At 41.3% G+C, this 19,416-nt stretch overlaps 1 protein-coding gene across 2 annotated transcripts in view; it reads right to left on the bottom strand.

Moving 5' to 3' along the window:
* Nucleotides 1-19,165, bottom strand: part of DPYSL4 (dihydropyrimidinase like 4) — a 43,357-nt gene extending 24,192 nt beyond the window's left edge. Inside the window, exons 1-8 of one of the 2 annotated variants that reach the window (XM_075843172.1) lie at nt 18,696-19,165; nt 14,841-14,929; nt 13,774-13,958; nt 10,449-10,613; nt 9,594-9,655; nt 9,430-9,510; nt 8,501-8,569; nt 8,306-8,426 (exon numbers count right to left, since the gene is read on the bottom strand). In XM_075843172.1, coding sequence (XP_075699287.1) covers nt 8,306-8,426; nt 8,501-8,569; nt 9,430-9,510; nt 9,594-9,655; nt 10,449-10,613; nt 13,774-13,958; nt 14,841-14,929; nt 18,696-18,734 — 811 coding nt within the window. In that variant the 5' untranslated portion in view covers nt 18,735-19,165. The remainder of the gene's footprint in view (nt 1-8,305; nt 8,427-8,500; nt 8,570-9,429; nt 9,511-9,593; nt 9,656-10,448; nt 10,614-13,773; nt 13,959-14,840; nt 14,930-18,695) is intronic. The other variant, XM_075843171.1, reaches the window with a different exon arrangement.
* Nucleotides 19,166-19,416: the final 251 nt, after the last annotated feature.

The raw sequence follows: 19,416 nt of genomic DNA, 5'->3' as shown, positions 1-19,416 counted from the left end.
GGTGCTGTATTTATGTGCTGAGCTTGGTTCTGATGCTGTATATATGTACTGAGCTTGGTTCTGGTGTTTATATGTACTGCGCATGAGTCATAAGTGTGAGTGGTGTGCGTGCGCATGTGTCCTAGGTGTGAGTGGCACGATGCAGCATGTGTCAAGCTTCTGGGTAGCATCTGTGCATCATGTTTCCAGGATGTAAGTGTGTGTGTGTGTGTGTGTGTGTGTGTGTGTGTGTGTGTGTGTGTGTGTGTGTGTGTATATATGGCTGAATATGAAATTGAAATCATACTATTTAGTTACAGTTTGGTTATATTTTAGCATTGTATACTGGTATAGTTTGCAATCTTATACGTCAGTATTAGGCCATCATCACGCAATCAGGATTTGGTTAGGACTAAGTCCCTGATTCCACACTCAAATCCCTTTCAAATCCACTAACATTCTGCATACATTAATAGTGAATGGGCTATTTTATACCCCATTCACATGCAGCAGAAATAAAATCCTCTAGAATAATGAGCATGTTCATTATTCTCGTGGGAACGCAGTGGATTTATTGGAGTTGGAGCTATGAGGAACTATTCCTCTTTTCATTTACATCTGTTTACACAAGTTTTAATAAATCTCCCCGTGTCTTGTATAGCTGAAAGCTGGTCCCAGCCCAATACTGGCGGCTGTGTATGGCCTGCGGTGGGCCTGTGTGCTTAAAAATGCCAGGGCTGATTTTAAGTCCCAGTCCGGCCCTGTCTGAGACCCACGCCTATCTCTAGAATGGGGCACCCTAAACCCCGTTCTTCCGATCTGTGATGCGGCTAATGCGTGTGATTTTCTACCATGAAGAAGAAAACAGCATAGCTCACTGAGCTACGCTGTTTCCATAACTCCCATAGTAGTGAATGGCAGTTACATAAGCAGCGTGGCAAGGTACGCTGTTTCCGTAACTACCATTCAGTTGTATGGGACTTACAGAAACAGTGTAGCTCTGGGAGATACGCTGTTTTTGTATAATAAAGACCATATAACCTTTTTTATGGTTGGAATTCACCTCATTCAGCCGCAACACAGAGCGGTAGAACAGAGTTTAGAGGGCTCCGTTCTAGAGATAGAGGTGGGACCTGCATAATGTGGAGATGTCATAAATGTCCCTGCTGGGAAAACCCCTTTAACCATTTTTCGGATCATCAATAACTTCATGAAGAGAGGTATGATTGTGTGAAGAAAGCTTCAGGGCGCCCAAGAAAGTCCAGCATGTTCCAGGACCATCTCCTAAAGAGGATTAAGCTGCGGGATCAGTTATACACCAATGCCGAGCTTAATCAGGAATGGCAGCAGGCAGCTGTCAGTGCATCTGCACGCACATTGAGGTGAAGGCTTATGGAGGCTGGCCTGGTGTTAAAGAGGGCAGCAAAGAAGCCACTTCTCTCCAAGAAAAACATTGAGGACAGTCCTCTGCAGGAAGTACCAGGATTGGACTGCAGAGGACTAGGGTAAAGGTATTTTCTCTGATGAAGCCCCCTTCCGACTGTTTGGGACATTTGGAAGAATAATTATCCAGAGAAGAAACGGTGGGTGCTACCATGAGTTCTGCATCATGCCAACAGTAAAGCATCCTAAAAACTATTCATTTGTGGGGTTGTTTTCATCCAAGGGAGTGGGCTCAAAACTTTGCCGAAGAACACTACCATAAATAAAGAATGGTATCTAAGTATCCTCCAAGAGCAACTTCTCCCAATCATCCAGGAGAAACTTCTCCAAACCATCCAGGAGCAACTTCTCCCAACCATCCAGGAGCAACTTCTCTCAACCATCCAGGAGCAACTTCTCCCAACCATCCAGGAGCAATTTGGTGATGAACAATGCTATTTCCAGCATGATGGATCATGTCACAAGGCAAAAGTGAGAACTAAGGTGCTCAGTGAACAAAACTTTGACATTTTGGGTTCATAGCCAGAAAACTCCCCAGGTCTCAATCCTATTGAGACCCTGGGGTCACTCCTCAAAAAGTGGGTGGACAAAAAAAAGAAAACACAGAAATTGTGATTGGTCATCAGTCAAGATTTGGCCCAGAAGCGAATTGCCGAAGTCTTGAAAAAGAAGGGTCAACACTGTAAATGTTGAGTCTTTGCATAAACTTGATGTATTTGTCAATAAAAGTTTAAAAACATATGAAATGTTTATAATTGTACTTCAGTAACCATAGAAACATCTGACGATAAGCGGACTTTCATGGAGAGAAACTTTAGGTCACATTGGGGCATGACCACGCAGTGGCTTTGGGCTTAAGTGCTTAGGCCAGGTTTGCTTTGGATTTTTCCCATGAGCCTGGGGTTGAAGCTTGTGTGGTAGGTGGCGTTCTCCTTACTTATACGAGTTTGCTGCTTGTGCTTAAGGGCGACAACAATTTTGACAAGCGGCTGACGCTCAGCAGGGCAATCCATTTCTATTTTAAAAGGATGTCTTGCCTTTTGAACCTGCACTGGTGAAAGGCCCTCAAGGAGTAGATCCCAGGAATAGAACCCACACGTTTCTCACTCCTAATTTATCAGCAGAGAACTTTACCAGTGCAGTACTTCAAGTATCAAGCACCGGCTGCAAATTCTTCCAAAGATGACATGTTCTTATTCCTGCTGGAAGTGACGATTACATTTGGTCTTATGGGAATAATAAGAAAGCCCAGGGAACAATAAGAAAGCCAAGAGATCAACCTGAAGTTTTGGTCTTGTGCTTAAGCTCCATCCTAAACAGTGAGTGTGTCTTCTATGTAGACCCTGGTTCACATCCTGATATGTGGCCTTGTCTAAAAGGGAACTCTGCTGGGTGGTATTTATAGTGGTGTGGAGGCAGAACAGTGAGATTGTTGCTTGAAGGTGACAACAATTTTGGCAAGCGGCTGATGCTTTAAAACGTTGCCTCACTTTGTGAACCTAAACTGGTAAAAGACTTTCAAAACTGAGACACAAGGAGGATATCCTGGGGATAGAGCCCACATGTTCCTCATTCATCAGCAGAGAACATTACCAGTGCACTACTTCTGGTGTCGAGAGCCAGCTACAAACTCTTCCAAAGATGAAATGTTCTTATTCCTGCTGGAAGTAATGATTACATTTGGTCTTATGGGAGCAATAAGAAGGCTCTTAGGTCAACCTGAGCTGGTGGTGGTCTGGTGCTTAAGCTGCACCCTAAACAGTAAGTGTCTTCTGTGCAGCTCCTGGTTCAAACCCTGTTGTGTGTTCTTGTCTAAATTGGAGCTCTGCTGGGTGGGTTTTATAGTGGTGTGCAGGCAGCACAGTGAGATTGTTGCTGCATAAGAAATTGAATTATGTAAAGAAAGTTACTTAAGCAGCTGTCTCTTTGGAGACGGCTGTAATATATATAGTAGATTATTACAGATTTCAGCAATATACTCATCACTCAAACAGGTATCATAATCCATCCCTCCATAAGTGGCACTTTGGAAAAGGGGGAGCAGCCCAAGGTCACCAGGAGGACAACGTGGGGATTGGAACCCACATTGTGCAGAAGTGATTCCTGCACCCAACTCGGAACATGCTAGCTGCACAGCAACTTTGCAAGGACACATTTTTCACCTATTTTTAAAAAAGGGGTAATTGGACCTTCAACAAGAAAAACTTTAGATCACATTGAGGAGGGTGGGGCAGTATGACAGAGTGGTGGCTTGGGTCTTAAGTGCCTATGCCTTGTTTGCTATGGAGTTAGTCCATATCCCTAGGTTCAAAGCATCCTGCATGCGTGGTAGATGGCGGTCTCCTCAATTATACAAGTTTGTTGCTTGTGCTAGGTGATGTTTTTCCAACAATTTTGGCAAGCGGTTGATGCTCAACAGGGCAATGAATTTCTCCTTTAAAAGGATGCCTTACCTTGTGAACCTGCACTGGTGAAAGACTTTCAAAACTGAGATACAAGGAGGAGATCCTGGGGATAGAACCAACACATCCCCGACACTTCTAGTTTATCAGCAGAGAACATTACCAGTGCACTACCTCTGCTGCCAAGAGCTGGACACAAACTCTTCTAAAGATGACATGTTCTTATTCCTGCTGGAAGTGATGATTTCATTTGGTCTTATGGGTACAATAAGAAAGTTAAGATACCAACATGAGCTGGTGGTGTGGTGATTAAGTGGTGTCTGAATGGTGAGTGTCTTCTGTGCAGTCCTTGGTTCAAATCCTGGTGTGTGGATTGGCTAAAATTGTACTTTGCTGGGTGGTGTGGAGGCAGTGCAGTGAGATTGTTGCTGCATAAGAAAGTTATTTAAGCAGCTGTCTCTTTTGAGACAGCTGCATTTATATAGTCGGTTATTACAGATTTCAGCAATATACTCATCACTCAAACAGGTATCATAATCCATTTCTCCATAGGTGGCACTTTGGGAAAGGGGGAGCAGCCCAAGTTCACCAGGAGGACTGGAACCCACATTGTACAGAAGTGATTCCTGCGCTCAACTCGAATCACGCAAGCTGTGAGCTAGCTGCACGGCAGCTTTGCAAGGGCATATTTTTCACCTCTTTTTAAAAAAAGGGGTACGTGGACCTTCAACAAGAAAAACTTTAGATCACATTGAGGGGGGGGGGGGGGCAGTATGACAGTGTGGTGGCTTGGGGCTTAAGTGCCTATGCCTGGTTTACTAAGGAGTTAGTCCATGTCCCTAGGTTCAAAGCATCCAGCATCCTGCATGCGTGGTAGATGGTGGTCTCCTCAATTATACAAGTTTGTTGCTTGTGCTTGGTGATGTTTTTCCAACAGTTTTGCCAAGCGGCTGATGCACAACAGGGCAATGTATTTCTTCTTTAAAAGGATGCCTCACCTTGTGAACCTGCAGGGGTGAAAGACTTTCAAAACTGAGATACAAGGAGGAGATTCTGGGGATAGAACCAACACGTCCCTGACACTTCTAGTTTACCAGCAGAGAACAACACCAGTGCACTACCTCTGCTGCCAAGGACAACATGGTGATTGGAACCCACATTGTACAGAAGTGATTCCTGTGCTCAACTTGGATCACGCTAGCTGCACAGCAGCATTACAATAACACATTTTTCACCTCTTTTAAAAACGGCAAATCGGACCTTCAACAAGAAAAACCTTGAATGACATTGGGACATGACAGCACGGCAGCTTGGGGGTTAACTGCTTTTAAACCTGGAGATAGAACTCACATGGTCCTCACACCTCAAATTTATTAGCAGAGATCTTTACCAGTGCGCTACCTCTGCTTTCGACTGTTGGCAACAAATTCTTCCAAAGATGACAGATTTTTATTCCTGCTGGAAGTGACGTTTACATTTGGTCTTATGGGGACAATAAGAAAGCTCAGAGATCAGGCTGAGCTGGTGGTCTGGTGCTTAAGCAGTGTCTTCTGTGTGGACCCTGGTTCAAATCCGGAAGTGTGGCCTTATGTGAGAGGATACCTCACGTGGTGTAGTGAGGAGGTTGCTGCATAAGAAAGTTACTTATGTGGATGAACCAGTTCTCTTGTACAGAACATTATTGCAGATTTCAGCAATATTCTTATCATTCAATCAAGTATCACGTTCCGTCACCCCGTAGGTGTTGCTCTATGGGGAAGGGGGGAAAGCTGAATGTTGAGCACATAAGCTGTGAGCTATCTGCTCCACCGGAACGCATTTTCACCTCATATAAAAGTGCGGTAATCTGACATTCAACAGAAATCACTTTGGACCGATGTGCGATGTGCGCTGTGTGCTGTGACTGGGGGGCTTAGGGACAGGGCCGGTTTTAGACAGAGTGTGTTGGCTGATGGGGCTTGTGTGCTAGGGCTGCTTTTTTGTCTCAGTCCGGCCCTGCTAGCAGGAGCATAGCTTTAGAGGGTGCAGAGGTAGCAGTCATACCCAAACCCTGGAGGGTCACGAAGGCCTCTCTTCTCCATAAGATACCAGTATTATAAATGGCACATGGTAAGCTGGAGCTTTGTTGTAGATTTTGCCTTAGGGCCCATTCACACGAGCGTGAATAACGTCCGTGTGCTGAACATGGAAATCACGCACAGCACACGGACCCATTGATTTCAATGCGGCTGTTCACACATGCAGAGTTTTCACGCAGCGAGAGTCCGCTTCACTAAACTCACTGCATGTCCTATATTGGTGCGTTTCCACGCACCTACACGCCCGTTGAAGTCAATGGGTGCGTGAAAACCATGCACCGCACACAGATGCACATCTGTGTGCGATGAGTGATTTGCGATTTGAGAAAAACGCATGCCACTCGCAAAGCATACTGATGCATAACGCAGCACACACGGACCAGATTCACACACGTTTTTCACGCGCGTGAATCTAATCCGCTCGTGTGAATGTAGCATTAGGGCCCAGGAAATTCATGTTATGCCTCTGGTTTCTAGGAACTGATACATCAAAATATCCTGATAGTCCAATATATTTATTTCCTCTGATGTGGAATGGACCATTGCCAGTGGCCCTGTCTTACACACAGTAGGGATTTGCAGGCATCTTGGCATCTATCTTCAGTACAGAAAGCCATTCGTTTAGGCAAGCGTCATTAAAGCTAAAGAAGATTGAAAGATTTCATCATCTTATCATAATACAATTCTAATATATCCCATGCATCATGAAGCAAATGATTATACTGATATAAAATAACAGAATAAAATAACAGTCACAATGTAGTCATTGTTGTAACATACAGGGTAGCCTAAGGATACAGCGGCATGCCAGGGAATTAATTATGGCTTCTTGAAGAAATGACCTAATTTTTATTTTTCTACAACAGTATTGAATTATGTTCTATTCTACTGTTACAAATACAGGAGAAGAGGTTTTTGGATATTATTTTGTATCCAAAATCTCCAATGCAGTTGAGGACAAGGCAAAAATGTGGGCACTGACTGGTTGACCCTAGAGGTAAATCACATTCAGTCTGAGGAAGGAGTGTAGATTTTAGATTTAGTTAAAGGTTTTGACCGGTTTAGAAAACCCAATACCCTATTATGGAATACTAAGTTAATATAGGGGTCCCCATCCAGGACCTTCATCTATCACCTGATTTGAAGGCAGCTGCAAAGAACATATTTCTCTCTGGAGGACCCAGCTATGGGAACTGTGTAATACTCATTTTTTCCCTATGGTGGCGCTGCAGGGAAATTGAACCTCCACAGATAACAGTGCAATCCGTGATCATTATATTGTTGGGGACCCTTTGAACAAAAAGGTGTAGTCTAAAGTGGACATCCGCTTTAAATAAGTAGGAGATTAATGTGTGTAATAACAGAAGTGATACGAGTGACATGAGAGTGGTATATACATAGAGGGATCAGTGTAGAAGTTCAGTAACTTAGTAGAAAGAAGAGCATAGATGGAGGTCTATGACGGTTGTGATAACCGCTGCACTGATCTAAATAGGTTTTCTGATTTTATGTATATAAAGTGGGCAAAAACATTTCCGTTTATAGCCACAGGCAGAAAAACGCAAAAACCTAATACTTCTCAGAGCTGGGAGATTTCTTTGTGTGCTCGGAGCCTGCATGGAGGCACAAGGAGTCACCCGAGGCTGTAGAACTGTAGACCTTTTATGTGCCACCGTACACAGTACACTATTACAGAGATATTCTTCCCAGGCAGTAATTCTTTTAAGGGAAAATAACTCCAAAATGTGGCATTCAATGAATCATGGCAACATTTTTTTTCTGTAGATACAGTAGGGCTCCATCTATAGGTGCCATATTACGTATTGTACGAAGCCGTAATGTGGTCATGTGCATGAGCCCTAAGGCTGGATTCACACATCCAGTTTTTGGTGTCGTTTTTTGTGACCATCTACATTTGGCACAAAAAACTGCATTGAAAACTGCACGTGTGAATCTAGCCCAAAAGTGTGAATTACACACTGGTTGGTAGTGTGCAGCACAGAAAAACAATGTCGTTTTGCCACATGGTGCCAGCCCGTATATATACACCCTCAGGGTAAAGCCGCGATGCACCTGAAAACTGTGATGGCATGCAGTTTTACCTGCAAAAACAGTACGGTCATGAACAAACTTTCCAAAATTTCGCCAATTTGCGGTGATACTGCGGCCGCTATGTGTGACCTTACCCTATCTCAGTATCTGTATAAGCCAGGGGATCAAATACAAGTGTACTTATATATGTTTAATGACAACCTGCTCTTGAACAATTTCCAGAAACACATGTGAATAATTAATTCTGCAGCCACCAGAAAATGAGATTTTCTGCTACAACGAACACAGAAAATAGCTTGTAATAAAATGTCTTTGGAAATGTCTAGAACTGAAACTGTAAATTTTTCTTACCTTTCCGCTTTGCTTGAGCAATTACATCAGCCGCGCCTCTGCTCATGACTTTTGTGATGTACAGGGGGCAGTTGGCTTGCTTTGCGATGGTTATTGCACGGTAAGCTGCCTCAGCTTCAACCTGGAAGAATAGGATTCATGTCACCTGGAACCATTTCTTACAAGGTTTACAAAAATGTGAAATAAGCTCATTACCTCCTCAGGATGGCTGAGGACATGGCCTTCAGGACCAGTGATGCCAAGTTCTACGAGACGCTTTTGTTCCTATAGGTTATAAATTAGACATGAATTGCTTAGAAGATATCAGCTCCCATAGTTATAGTACATATTTATTATAACTGAGTCGGCAACTACAGGACTTTTAATAAAAGTCATACAAGTTTCCTGGAGACCACATGAGTTTTAGGTCTCAGGCATAGGGCAGTATTATGTTTCCTTATAATCCTCAAGTTGTATGGAGCTGTAATAGGGAACTCATAGACATCTATAGGGATCTTCTGTACCTTCTGATGCCTCTGATGAATCCAACATATAAAAAGTTATGGCATGCTCCATCAGATGCCGTATTACCGAGCTATTTTTCCTGTAGAAACATTGCTTCTAAAAGAAGATAGCCCTATAATAAGATAATTCATGGAGCACCATATGGCAGCACAAAGATTGTCTACTGTATGGATCTGCCATGTGCATAAGACCTAAAATAGTCTTTCATTTTTCTCGAAAACAGCACCACACTTGTCCTTGGATTGCGTTTGGCATTTCAGTTCAGCCCCATTCACTTCAATGTGGTAGAGCTGCAACAGAAGACACAACCCATGGAAAAGAGTGGCAATGTTTTTCGGAAAAAGAGCAGACCCTTTTTTTCTCGGGGCTCCATGAGTCATATAAAATTGCGCCCACGATTGACTCATGACCTCAATGTTTCTCAATGGGCAACAATTGCATGAATTCCAATATTATAGCACTGCAAATTTGCCACAAATCATTGGTGACCCTATGTTGCAGTAGAGCCCTAGCCTTAAAGTTACATCCCCCTCATGGTCTTGCTCCAGGTTTCAGCCTCCGAAGACTTATTACATATAATACCAGAGGTTTCAACATAAGATCTATATGGTTTGCAGTACCTCTTCTATAATGTCGCCATTCTCAGCGTGGACCTGCGCTATGGCTCCTAGTTCACGAATAATGCTGAAAATGTCATATATCTGTGAACAAAGCAAAGATTAAATACAGGATTTATCAAAAATAGATATATCAGCAATACAAAATGCTTTTTATAATACTCTACCTGAGCGTCTGTGCACTGGTACTTATCCTTGTACGCCATGAACACAAGAAAGGAATTCACACCTTCAGAGGGAGTGAATAAAATAAGGATTTCATGAGATTTCAGACAATTGAAAGCAATTCTAAAAATTCAGTAAAATTCCATTAGTCTGATATCACTGGGACTTAATAGGCACCTGATTTGTAGGTATTCTTGATTATTGGGCAGTCGAATAGAAGTATATAAAACTCACTTCAAAGGGAAGAATGACGAAAATGAAATCTGCTACTATTAGTGGATTTAGCTTTCTGGTTCTCTCTGCTAAGTCTTCTGTTTTTTTGGCATTTTTAAGGAGAAATGTCACATTATGCTGCAGTTCTTTTTAGGAAACAAATGCTGAAATATCAGTCTTACCTCTGACCACCAAGTATCGGGACAACCGGGATCCCCTGACTCCTGTTCTGCAAAGCAAGGTGAACAGTGGCGGCCACAACTAGGACATTAAACAGTGAGGTGGTCACGCATGCGTGTGACCAGAGGTGTAGCTTGAGACAACGGGGACCCAATCCAAAATCTGTTACAGGTCCCCTTCAAGCACCAGGACAGCAGCTACCTCTGCACCCTCTATAGCTACGCCCCTGTGCGTGACTCTGTTCACTGAAGTCTATGGGAATTAGGTGAGTAAACTTTCTTGGCTCTTTCTGTAACTGCCACAGACTTCAAAGCCGATTCTGTTCAGAGGTGGCCGCCGCCGCCGCCGCCGACCACCACGGTTATGTGATTTACGAGTGTTTGGACTTTGTGAACAATCCCTCTAAACTTTACATCAGGTGTAGATCTAACATTCAGTATGCAATATCAGACATTCATACTCACCCTTGTCCTTTACTAACGCCTCCATCTCCTCTTTTAGACTCTCATGCCAGTATGTGATGTCCACGTGTAGAGAATAATCACAGCAGACTTTCCCATCAGCCCATTCTCTCCATTGGTCATAAGCCGTAACTAAATTCATTCCGGCATCAGGAGAGACATGGTCAACTAGAAAATTATGTAGATATACAATTAGATGCTATATTGTTATGTTTATATGATCTTTTTAATATTTTTTTATATTTTTTAAACTGTATTATAAAAATAATTGTTTTTTTTAAATAAAATTAAAATAAAAGGAGCAATAAAGGTTATAATTAGTAAGCATTGTTTTCTTTAAGGGCCCAGGCATATGGCCATATTATGATGTACAGATATGTAATATGGTGCTCATGGACTGTATTGTGCCCATACTGTAACTCCATGTGCCTCGGATATTATATGGACTCCATGTGTGGCCATACAGGCTCCATGTACACAAGTTTGCCATGTGCATGAGCCCTTACACCTTAACCTTATCTGTTGAAGCACAAAAAAACAACAACTGTACAACTGACTAAAAATGACCAAGAGAGAAAAACACTAAGCATTCCTTTCATTGCTTTTTTCAGGTTTTATATACCAGTCTTTCTCAATGAATTAGAATATCATCAAAAAGTTAATTTATTTCAGTAATTTAATTCAAAAAGTGAAATTCATATATAATATAGATTCATTACACACAGAGGGATCTATTTCCAGCATTTTTTCTTTTAACCCCTTCCCGTCGTAAACAACTTTCAGATTTTAATTTTAGTTTTTTCCTCCCCACCTTCCAAAAGCCATAACTTCATTATTTTTCCATCTATATAGTCCTATGAGGGCTGGATTTTTGCGGGATGAGTTATAGTTTTTTGTAGTTTCATTTATTGTGCCATATAATGTACTAGGAAATGGGAAAAAAAAATGTTTGTGGGATAGAAAATGAAAAAAACAGCGATTCCGACATTGTTTTTTGCACCTCGTTTTTACGGAATTCACTGTGTAATTAAAACAACATGTTAACATGATTGTGTGGGTCAATACAATTACGAAGATACCAAATATATATAGTTTGTTTAATATTTTACTACTTTTACAAGTAAAAATCTAAGTGTAAAAAAGTAAATTTATTTTGTGTCGCCAAATTCTGAGAGCAATAACTTTTTTATTTTTCAGTCGATTAAGTGGTATGAGGGCTTATTTTTGGCAGGACAAGCTGTAGTTTTTAATGATATAATTTTGGGGTACATGCGATGTTTTATCACTTTTTATTCCATTTTATGTGGGAGATGAGGTGACCAAAAAAATTGACATTCTGGCGTTTACAATATTTTTTGTTTACGGCATACACCGTGCGGGTGAAATAATGATATATTGCAATAGTTCAGACTTTTACGGTTGCGGCGATACCAATTATGTTTATTTATTTATTTTTTTACTATGCTCTAGGGGGAAATGTTTTTTTTTAAAACTTTTAATAAAAAAATATTTTTTACACAAAAGAAAAACTTTATTTTACATATTTTTACTTTTTTCGTTGGATCGCTTGCACGATATACTGCAATACTAACGTATTGCAGTATATCGTCTTTCTGACAGGCTTCTATTAAGCCCTACCAGAGGCCGGGCTTAGTAGGAGCACAAAGATGGCGGACGTGGGGGCTTCATTAGCTTGTTACTGTGAAGTCTCGGCTGTAACATAAAGCCGACACCCGCATCGTATGGAGCGGGTTTGCTCCGTGAGCCCGTTCCATACTTCCCCTACCCGGCTATGACGTAGCCATACGTCAAATGCAGGGAAGGGGTTAATATTGATGATTATGGCTAACAGTTAATGAAAACCCAAAAGTTTGTATCTCAGAAAATTAGAATATTATATAAGCCCAATTTTTAAAATGATTTTAATCGCGAGATTACGAGGTAAACGAGATTTCGTTTCCCTTGCTGGAAATCTCACAGAAAAGATTCAGAAGTTTCAGGATTCTGAATACACATGACGTCCAGGCTGGAGGTCATGTGTATTCATTATCAGGACACTTGTGTATGTGGCTGCACATCGTTCTAGTAAGAACACTATGTGCTGTGTAAATGAATGGAGAGGAGTGCATGATGCTGATTGGTCATTGATTCGTCAGCATCATACACTTCTATTCACAACGCCCAGTTAGTGAAACAAGTAAACACGCCCAGTTAAAAACACAATACACGCCCAGTTGGAAATACGAAAAAAAAACGCCCAGTTGTCCATTTAAAACCTAATTTGCATATATATAAAACAGCTCATAACTTGGCCAAAAATGAACGTTTTTAAAAAAAACAAACGTTACTGTTCTCTACATTGCAGCGCCGATCACATGCAATAGGAGATTGGGATTTGGGAATCTGGTGACAGAGCCTCTTTAAGTGGACGCACTATGTACAGACACGTTGTTCCTTTTTGGGGGGCTGTGCTGTCTGCTATCTCTACTAAGTGGACTCAGCTTTGTGAAGAAGATCTTATATACGATACTGGTGGAAGCTCAAATAAAAGTAGCTTGCGATCAACGAGGACGGGCCCTATTCCCGACCTTGCTATTGGGCCGTGCAATTTTTATTCTATGCAGCATGTGTACTAATGAACAAACCACTGCAATAATGCCAATGTATGTACTATGTACTATGTACTAAAGAGATGTAAAAACGTATTAGAGCTTACTTTATAGTAATAAAATATCCCTCAGAAGAGAAGCTTTGAGGCCCAGTTCTAGCTCTATGTATAACAGAGCTAGATTTTGTAAGTGGGGAAGACGGGGAGAGGAGGACCTCCAGCTCACCATTCGTTGTGTCTGGGAACAGACAGCGCCCGGATTCCCGCACGGCCAGCGGCAAACAACAGGAGAAAAAAGTGAACCACAATCCAGCGCTGGGTGAAAGTAAAAGGGAACTCCTGTTCCAATTTTATTGATATAACAGTAAAAATATCTAAATAGAATAGTTCTGCGATGTGGAGAGTACAGGGATGAGTGATGGGTAAAGGATCAAAGTTTTCCTTGTTGGAATGGGCCTACGCGTTTGTGACACGTCTCGTGTCCTTATTTATGGTATGCATAACAGAGCTACAATTGACCCCGTGTTTAGCCCACCCTTGGCTTGACCCTCATCGAGCCCCTATACCTAGATTGCAATGAGACCCCAAGACTAGTGGTCCTTGGCATCTGCTCAGATTTGGCGGGTGCTGAGGCCAGTCTTGATATAGCCTATAAATATTATGATCACTATTATACAGAAGTAGTATGTACAGATAATACTTAGACAGCTGTATACTCACTGATCATCGTAGTGCCCCCTGACAGTGCAGCTTTAGTTCCTTGAAAGAAGTCATCAGCACTTGTCATTCCCATGATGGGCATCTGTAGTCTAGTGTGGACATCTATTCCTCCAGGTATAACCAACAAGCCATGAGCATCAATGGTCTTCAATCCACCAGGGACAATAAGATTTTCTCCAATTTGCCTGCATGAAATAATTAACAACTAAACAACATTCCAAAGGTAGTATTAATCCAAACCAAAAAAAATAAAGGCAATCCATAGGAAACCATGATGAAGTTCGTTGAGTTAAAAAAGTTTCTTATACCTCCAGTCCTCCATCATTATTAATCTCATATCACACAACCAGTACATGCAAGCAGTGGTCAAGATGGCCATGCATGGTGTAATAGACCCAGGCCATGTAAAAAGAGATATCGAGTAAAAAAGTTTATTGGTTTGCTCAAAGATATTTTGCTATTTTTGAAAATCTCCCTGTGATTATCTGACCTTTCTCATCTGACCAACATCTTTCCCAACTCGCATTTGAAAATGCACAATTGGCTTGGCCGTATTGATTTTTCATTACAATGGAACATGTTAAATGCTTTTTTCCTCCAACATCTGCTTTTGGGAGACCCCCATACCATGAAGATGATCAACCAGGTGCCTTTGATCTAATGGTTATGCCCATTTTTACCTAAATGGTGCCCGTGGTGCTAAAACAGTTCAAAGGAACCTGGTAATTGGTGTAAAGGGATCATGTGGCTAACATAATGACACACTTCATATCAACATATCAGTATGATGGGGATGCTGTTCAGTGGGTATAGTATCAGTAGCACCCAGAAACACCAATTACAAAGGGCATCCTAAAGATACTATAGATAAAAGAGTATTGTCCTGAGACAAATCTTTTCCAAGACAAGGGAACTCATGTATAAAATCAGCGGGCATAAAAAAAAATGAGAATGTAACCATGGCAATCACTTCATAGCTCCCATTCTTCAAAGACGGGTTGACTGGCACATTTGCTATGGATATTTACGGCACTAAAGAAAAGACTTATCTGTATATCACGACTTACTTTATTAAGCCATCTTCAATGTATATGTCCGCGCAGAATGACTGGTCATCATTTACAATCTTCCCTCCTTTAATTAGAAGTCTGTCGCTCTGCAGAAGAAAACAAACATATTATATACCAAGGCTTCCCAACCTGTGGCTCTCTAGCTGTTGCAAAACTACAACTCCAATCACTGCCGCCAAAAGGTGTCTGGGAGCGGCTTGTACCTCTATTCCCATTATGTACATGTGTATGGGGGGTCCCGAGGAAAAGCTATCAGAGGGACAAGCGTTTGGCTGACAGCTATCTAAAATGTACTGCCACCTAACAGTTGTTTAGAAGTGGGACTAAGGCCTTAAGACTGTATTACTGAACCATGTTGTATGGATCTGTAACGTGGCATCCACACTGTGCCCCCGTGTGCCTCAAAGTTATTTCTCACAGATTAATACAAAATCTGTGGAGAAAAACAATTGTGTCAAGCTCCATCGGTGCCACAGAAACTACATGTATAGCTGTACAGGCTCCGTGCACACAGCTTTGCTGTGTATGTTTCACAATATCATACTATAAGTAATAAAAAAGCATACAAAAAAAAGGAGTAAAAAAATAACATACTAAGGCCCTATTCACATCTGCATTGGAGGCTCCATTAGGGGCCTCCGTCGCTGATTCTGCTGAAAATACCGGAAGCAATAGCGCAGCATCCAGTAAATCCACGGACACCCCAATGGAACCCATTAAAATCAATGGGTTCCGCCGGGCGCCGGTTTTCTCCATTGTTCAACGGAGCCTGCGCTTCTATTATTTTCATCGTTCTGCTCCTCTGAGGGAGCAGATCAACGGAATGCCGAACGCAGATGTGAAAAGGGTCTTACATGTTTGCACTGCTACATCTAGAACATAATTGATTTGGTTTATGGCCACATATTGATGCAATGAGGTCAAAATGTTACAACATTGTCACTCTGGCCTCTAACCTATGTGTTATGTATAGTGTTGGTGACATACTGTACAAAGTATAAGACTTTTTAGTCAAATTTTATCTATCAATTTCTAGGTAATGCCGGGAACAAGCACTGCACTCCTAAATAGAAAATGTGCCGCAAAATAGGACTGAATGATCTGTCACTGGTAGTCAGGGTCAGCTCAGTGACAATCCTTGTGGGAGCTGTAATGGTGGCCATGATTGGTGTCACTCAGCTTCAAACACGGAATTACAGAAAATATAGGATATAAATACAATTCCCATTGTCGGAAAGCGATGTGTGTCACTCATCTTTTCCCGAAATAGACATAACTAATAAAGGGCTTTGTTCCTTTAGAGGAGAAATTAGCTGGCCGTACACATTAGATGGATTTTTCGTTGAACCCGTTGATTTAATCTAATGTGTTTGGTGGTGTCCCGACTCACCGCCGACGTCAGATTTCGGTGGAGAAGAGGATCAGGCTGTTGAATGTCAACATACCCTTATCCTTTTGTTCATTAGTAGATAAGTCTCTGCCAGAGAAGAGCGGCCATGACTTTCCTCCTTCTCCCTATTGAAAATACATGCCTAGCTGAGCAGGCATGTGTGTGGGAATATCGGGAGGAATAGCTGTCGGCTGACAGCTAACTGGTATGGCCAGCTTAAGAGCGGCTCCCACTATGGCGGACCTAACCCATCTATGGATTACAATGTTGTCCATTACTTTGATGGGTAGGCATGTAGTTCAACATTTCCCCTGCATGGTCAGATGAAAAATCCCAGTCATGTGTCAGGGGTTCCAGGAGCCAGACCTACGTTAATAGGCTCATTACTGGGGCGGCTGTCTTTAGCTTCATGAGACAACTCCTTTAATATGACACTGATCGCTTTAAGAGTATTGATATATCTACTTATCTCAGCTAATTAGTAAATGGATAGAAACAGCAATGAGCTCTGCAGCAGAGTAAAGTGACTTGTTCAATAGAAAAACAAAGAGAAATACAAGTATATATACAGTAGACAATAGAGTCTATAGATGGTAATTGTAAAGGAACTACGTAAAATAGATAATACAATGTTAATGTATTTATATCTGTAAAATAATTTGATACAAAACCAATCAGGTGTAATACTGTGTATGTGTTCCTTCTTACTACAGAACGACCTCCATACCCACAATTCCCAGTGGTGGTCTGAATAGCACATTTGCAGATAATGACATTTAATATGGCTTTCTATGTGGCAGACTTATGATGCCATGATGACTAATACATTACTTATAATGGATCGCTGTGTATCAGTAACAGAGCTTTCTCTAAGAAAAATGCAATCATTTAATATTAACCATAAAAATAATTTCTGAGATAGGCCCAGGCTTTTTTAAGGCCCAGAAAAGGCCTAATTTATCTATCATCTATCTATCTATCTATCTATCTATCTATCTATCTATCTCATATCTATCTATCTCATATCTATCTATCTATCTATCTATCTATCTATCTATCTATCTATCTATCTCATATCTATCTATCTCATATCTATCTATCTATCTATCTATCTATCTATCTATCTATCTATCTATCTATCTATCTATCTATCTATCTATCTATCTATCTATCTCATATCTATCTATCTATCTATCTATCTATCTATCTATCTATCTATCTATCTATCTATCTATCTATCTATCTATCTATCTATCTATCTATCTATCTATCTATTCATCTATCTATCTGAGAAATCCCACCATGTTCTGTTTCAGTAAATAAGGCTTTATTGCAGACAGTGAGATAGTATAATAATGCACCAACTATGTGTATCTATCTATCTATCTATCTATCTATCTATCTATCTATCTATCTATCTATCTATCTATCTATCTATCTATCTATCTATCTATCTATCTATCTATCCATCCATCTATTTTCTCTTTTTCTCTCTCTATAAACACACACACACACTAAATATATATATATATACATACAGATAAAGAGAGAGAGAGAGATAATAAATTCACACCCACATTCTTTGACATTTACTTTGATCTGAAGCAGTAAAATTTCTTTACCTTTGGAAGAACAAACCTGATCTCAATATAAAGCCAATCCAGCCCATAACACATCAAATGAGATAAATGAGAGATTATATACAGTATATACAGTATACTATATATCAATAATCCTGTCAGAAATATGAAGACACTGTACCTATATTATAAATGGGGGCAAACAGTAATCCCTGCCTTGTTTATGATGATTTATTCTTGGATCAGAGGATGGAATCGTCATTGAATCATCTACAGGAGGGTCCATGGCTTCCAAACACTTCCCTAGTGAAGTAATGAGTCCTGTCCCTCTCACATTGTTTTTTGTTTTGGCTGCAAACTATTTAGTTACATAATTGCCAAATAATCTGTTGGATTCTCATAATACAGCAGATTTATTTGGATACATCAAAAGGAAATATTTGCCCCAGATTCATTACTTTCTCACTAGTGATGACCATTTACAAGCCATTGGACTGTGATGTTTGTATTGTGGTCAGTTATTCACATAGCAGTAGATAAGCAAGTCTATAAATGAGAAGACACACAGGATATCCTGCAAGAAATGGCCACAAGAACATTCAGCAAAAGGAAAACCAGACCTTCAGTAACATAGAGCTATGACCCACATACTGAACATTAATATACATGCAGCCTATATTTATACACAGGATGATTCTGTGCCCCCCTCCCCCAATATATTGCATGCACAAACCTGAGACATGCTGCTTAGCCCTTTAAATAAAGCAATGATGAGGGGTCACTGTATGTATTGCTTTTCTTAAAGGGCCTAATAGCAATGACTATCCTCATAGAAAGGCTCTGCAATAGATCATCACAACTGCCCCCTCCCTCCCGTCTTACAGTAATCCTAGGGATGTTCTTCTTTCCTTGGTAAGACATCCTGGCTGCTTGAGAGTCCCAATTTCCTAGTAAATGAGGGGTCCCCGGTGCAAGGCTGTGGTCCTGTGTATTGTGCTGCTTGGCTTGGTATTCAGATGGGGGAGGGGATGTGTCCCTGCGCTTTTTGTTGTTCTAGGCTCTGTGGCTCCCCCTGCACTGGAAGCAGCGAATCCTTGATTACAATGGCAGCCTCATCCTGCAAGCTCCAGCCAGGGGCCTCTCCTAGGGCCTGAAGCCAGCCCACCTCCCCCCACCAGAGGGCAAACAAAAGACAAGTCTCCCATGGATGATGATGGTGATGACGATCCTGCGTTCTCTCCTGGAACCACAGCGCCCCGGAGCGCTCGGAGCGCCAGCTCACACATTATGTCCGGAGCCAGAACACAGCCATAGCACCTACTGTCATGTTGTATTTAACTAGCCCACTGCCACATGCAATCCTCCAGCCTGGTAGTGAGGGGGTTAATACATCCATCATCTGTCTGATCCTGACCCTGTTAGGTATGATCCTCCAGTCCTCAGTTATAGGCACATGCACGGACTTGTCCCTTTAATTGCAGCATCACGTACGTTTATTAGACTACAAGTATAATGTACATGCTTTCTATATATCCATTATAAATGTCCTGTATCCACATGAATAAAGTGACTCTGAGGGATGAGCCATGAGATTATTGATAAT

Source organism: Rhinoderma darwinii, chromosome 11, assembly GCF_050947455.1.
Source record: "Rhinoderma darwinii isolate aRhiDar2 chromosome 11, aRhiDar2.hap1, whole genome shotgun sequence".
Lineage (NCBI taxonomy): Eukaryota > Metazoa > Chordata > Amphibia > Anura > Rhinodermatidae > Rhinoderma > Rhinoderma darwinii.
The sequence above is the reverse complement of the archived record's forward strand: the minus strand, read 5'-3'. Positions and strand labels throughout refer to the sequence as shown.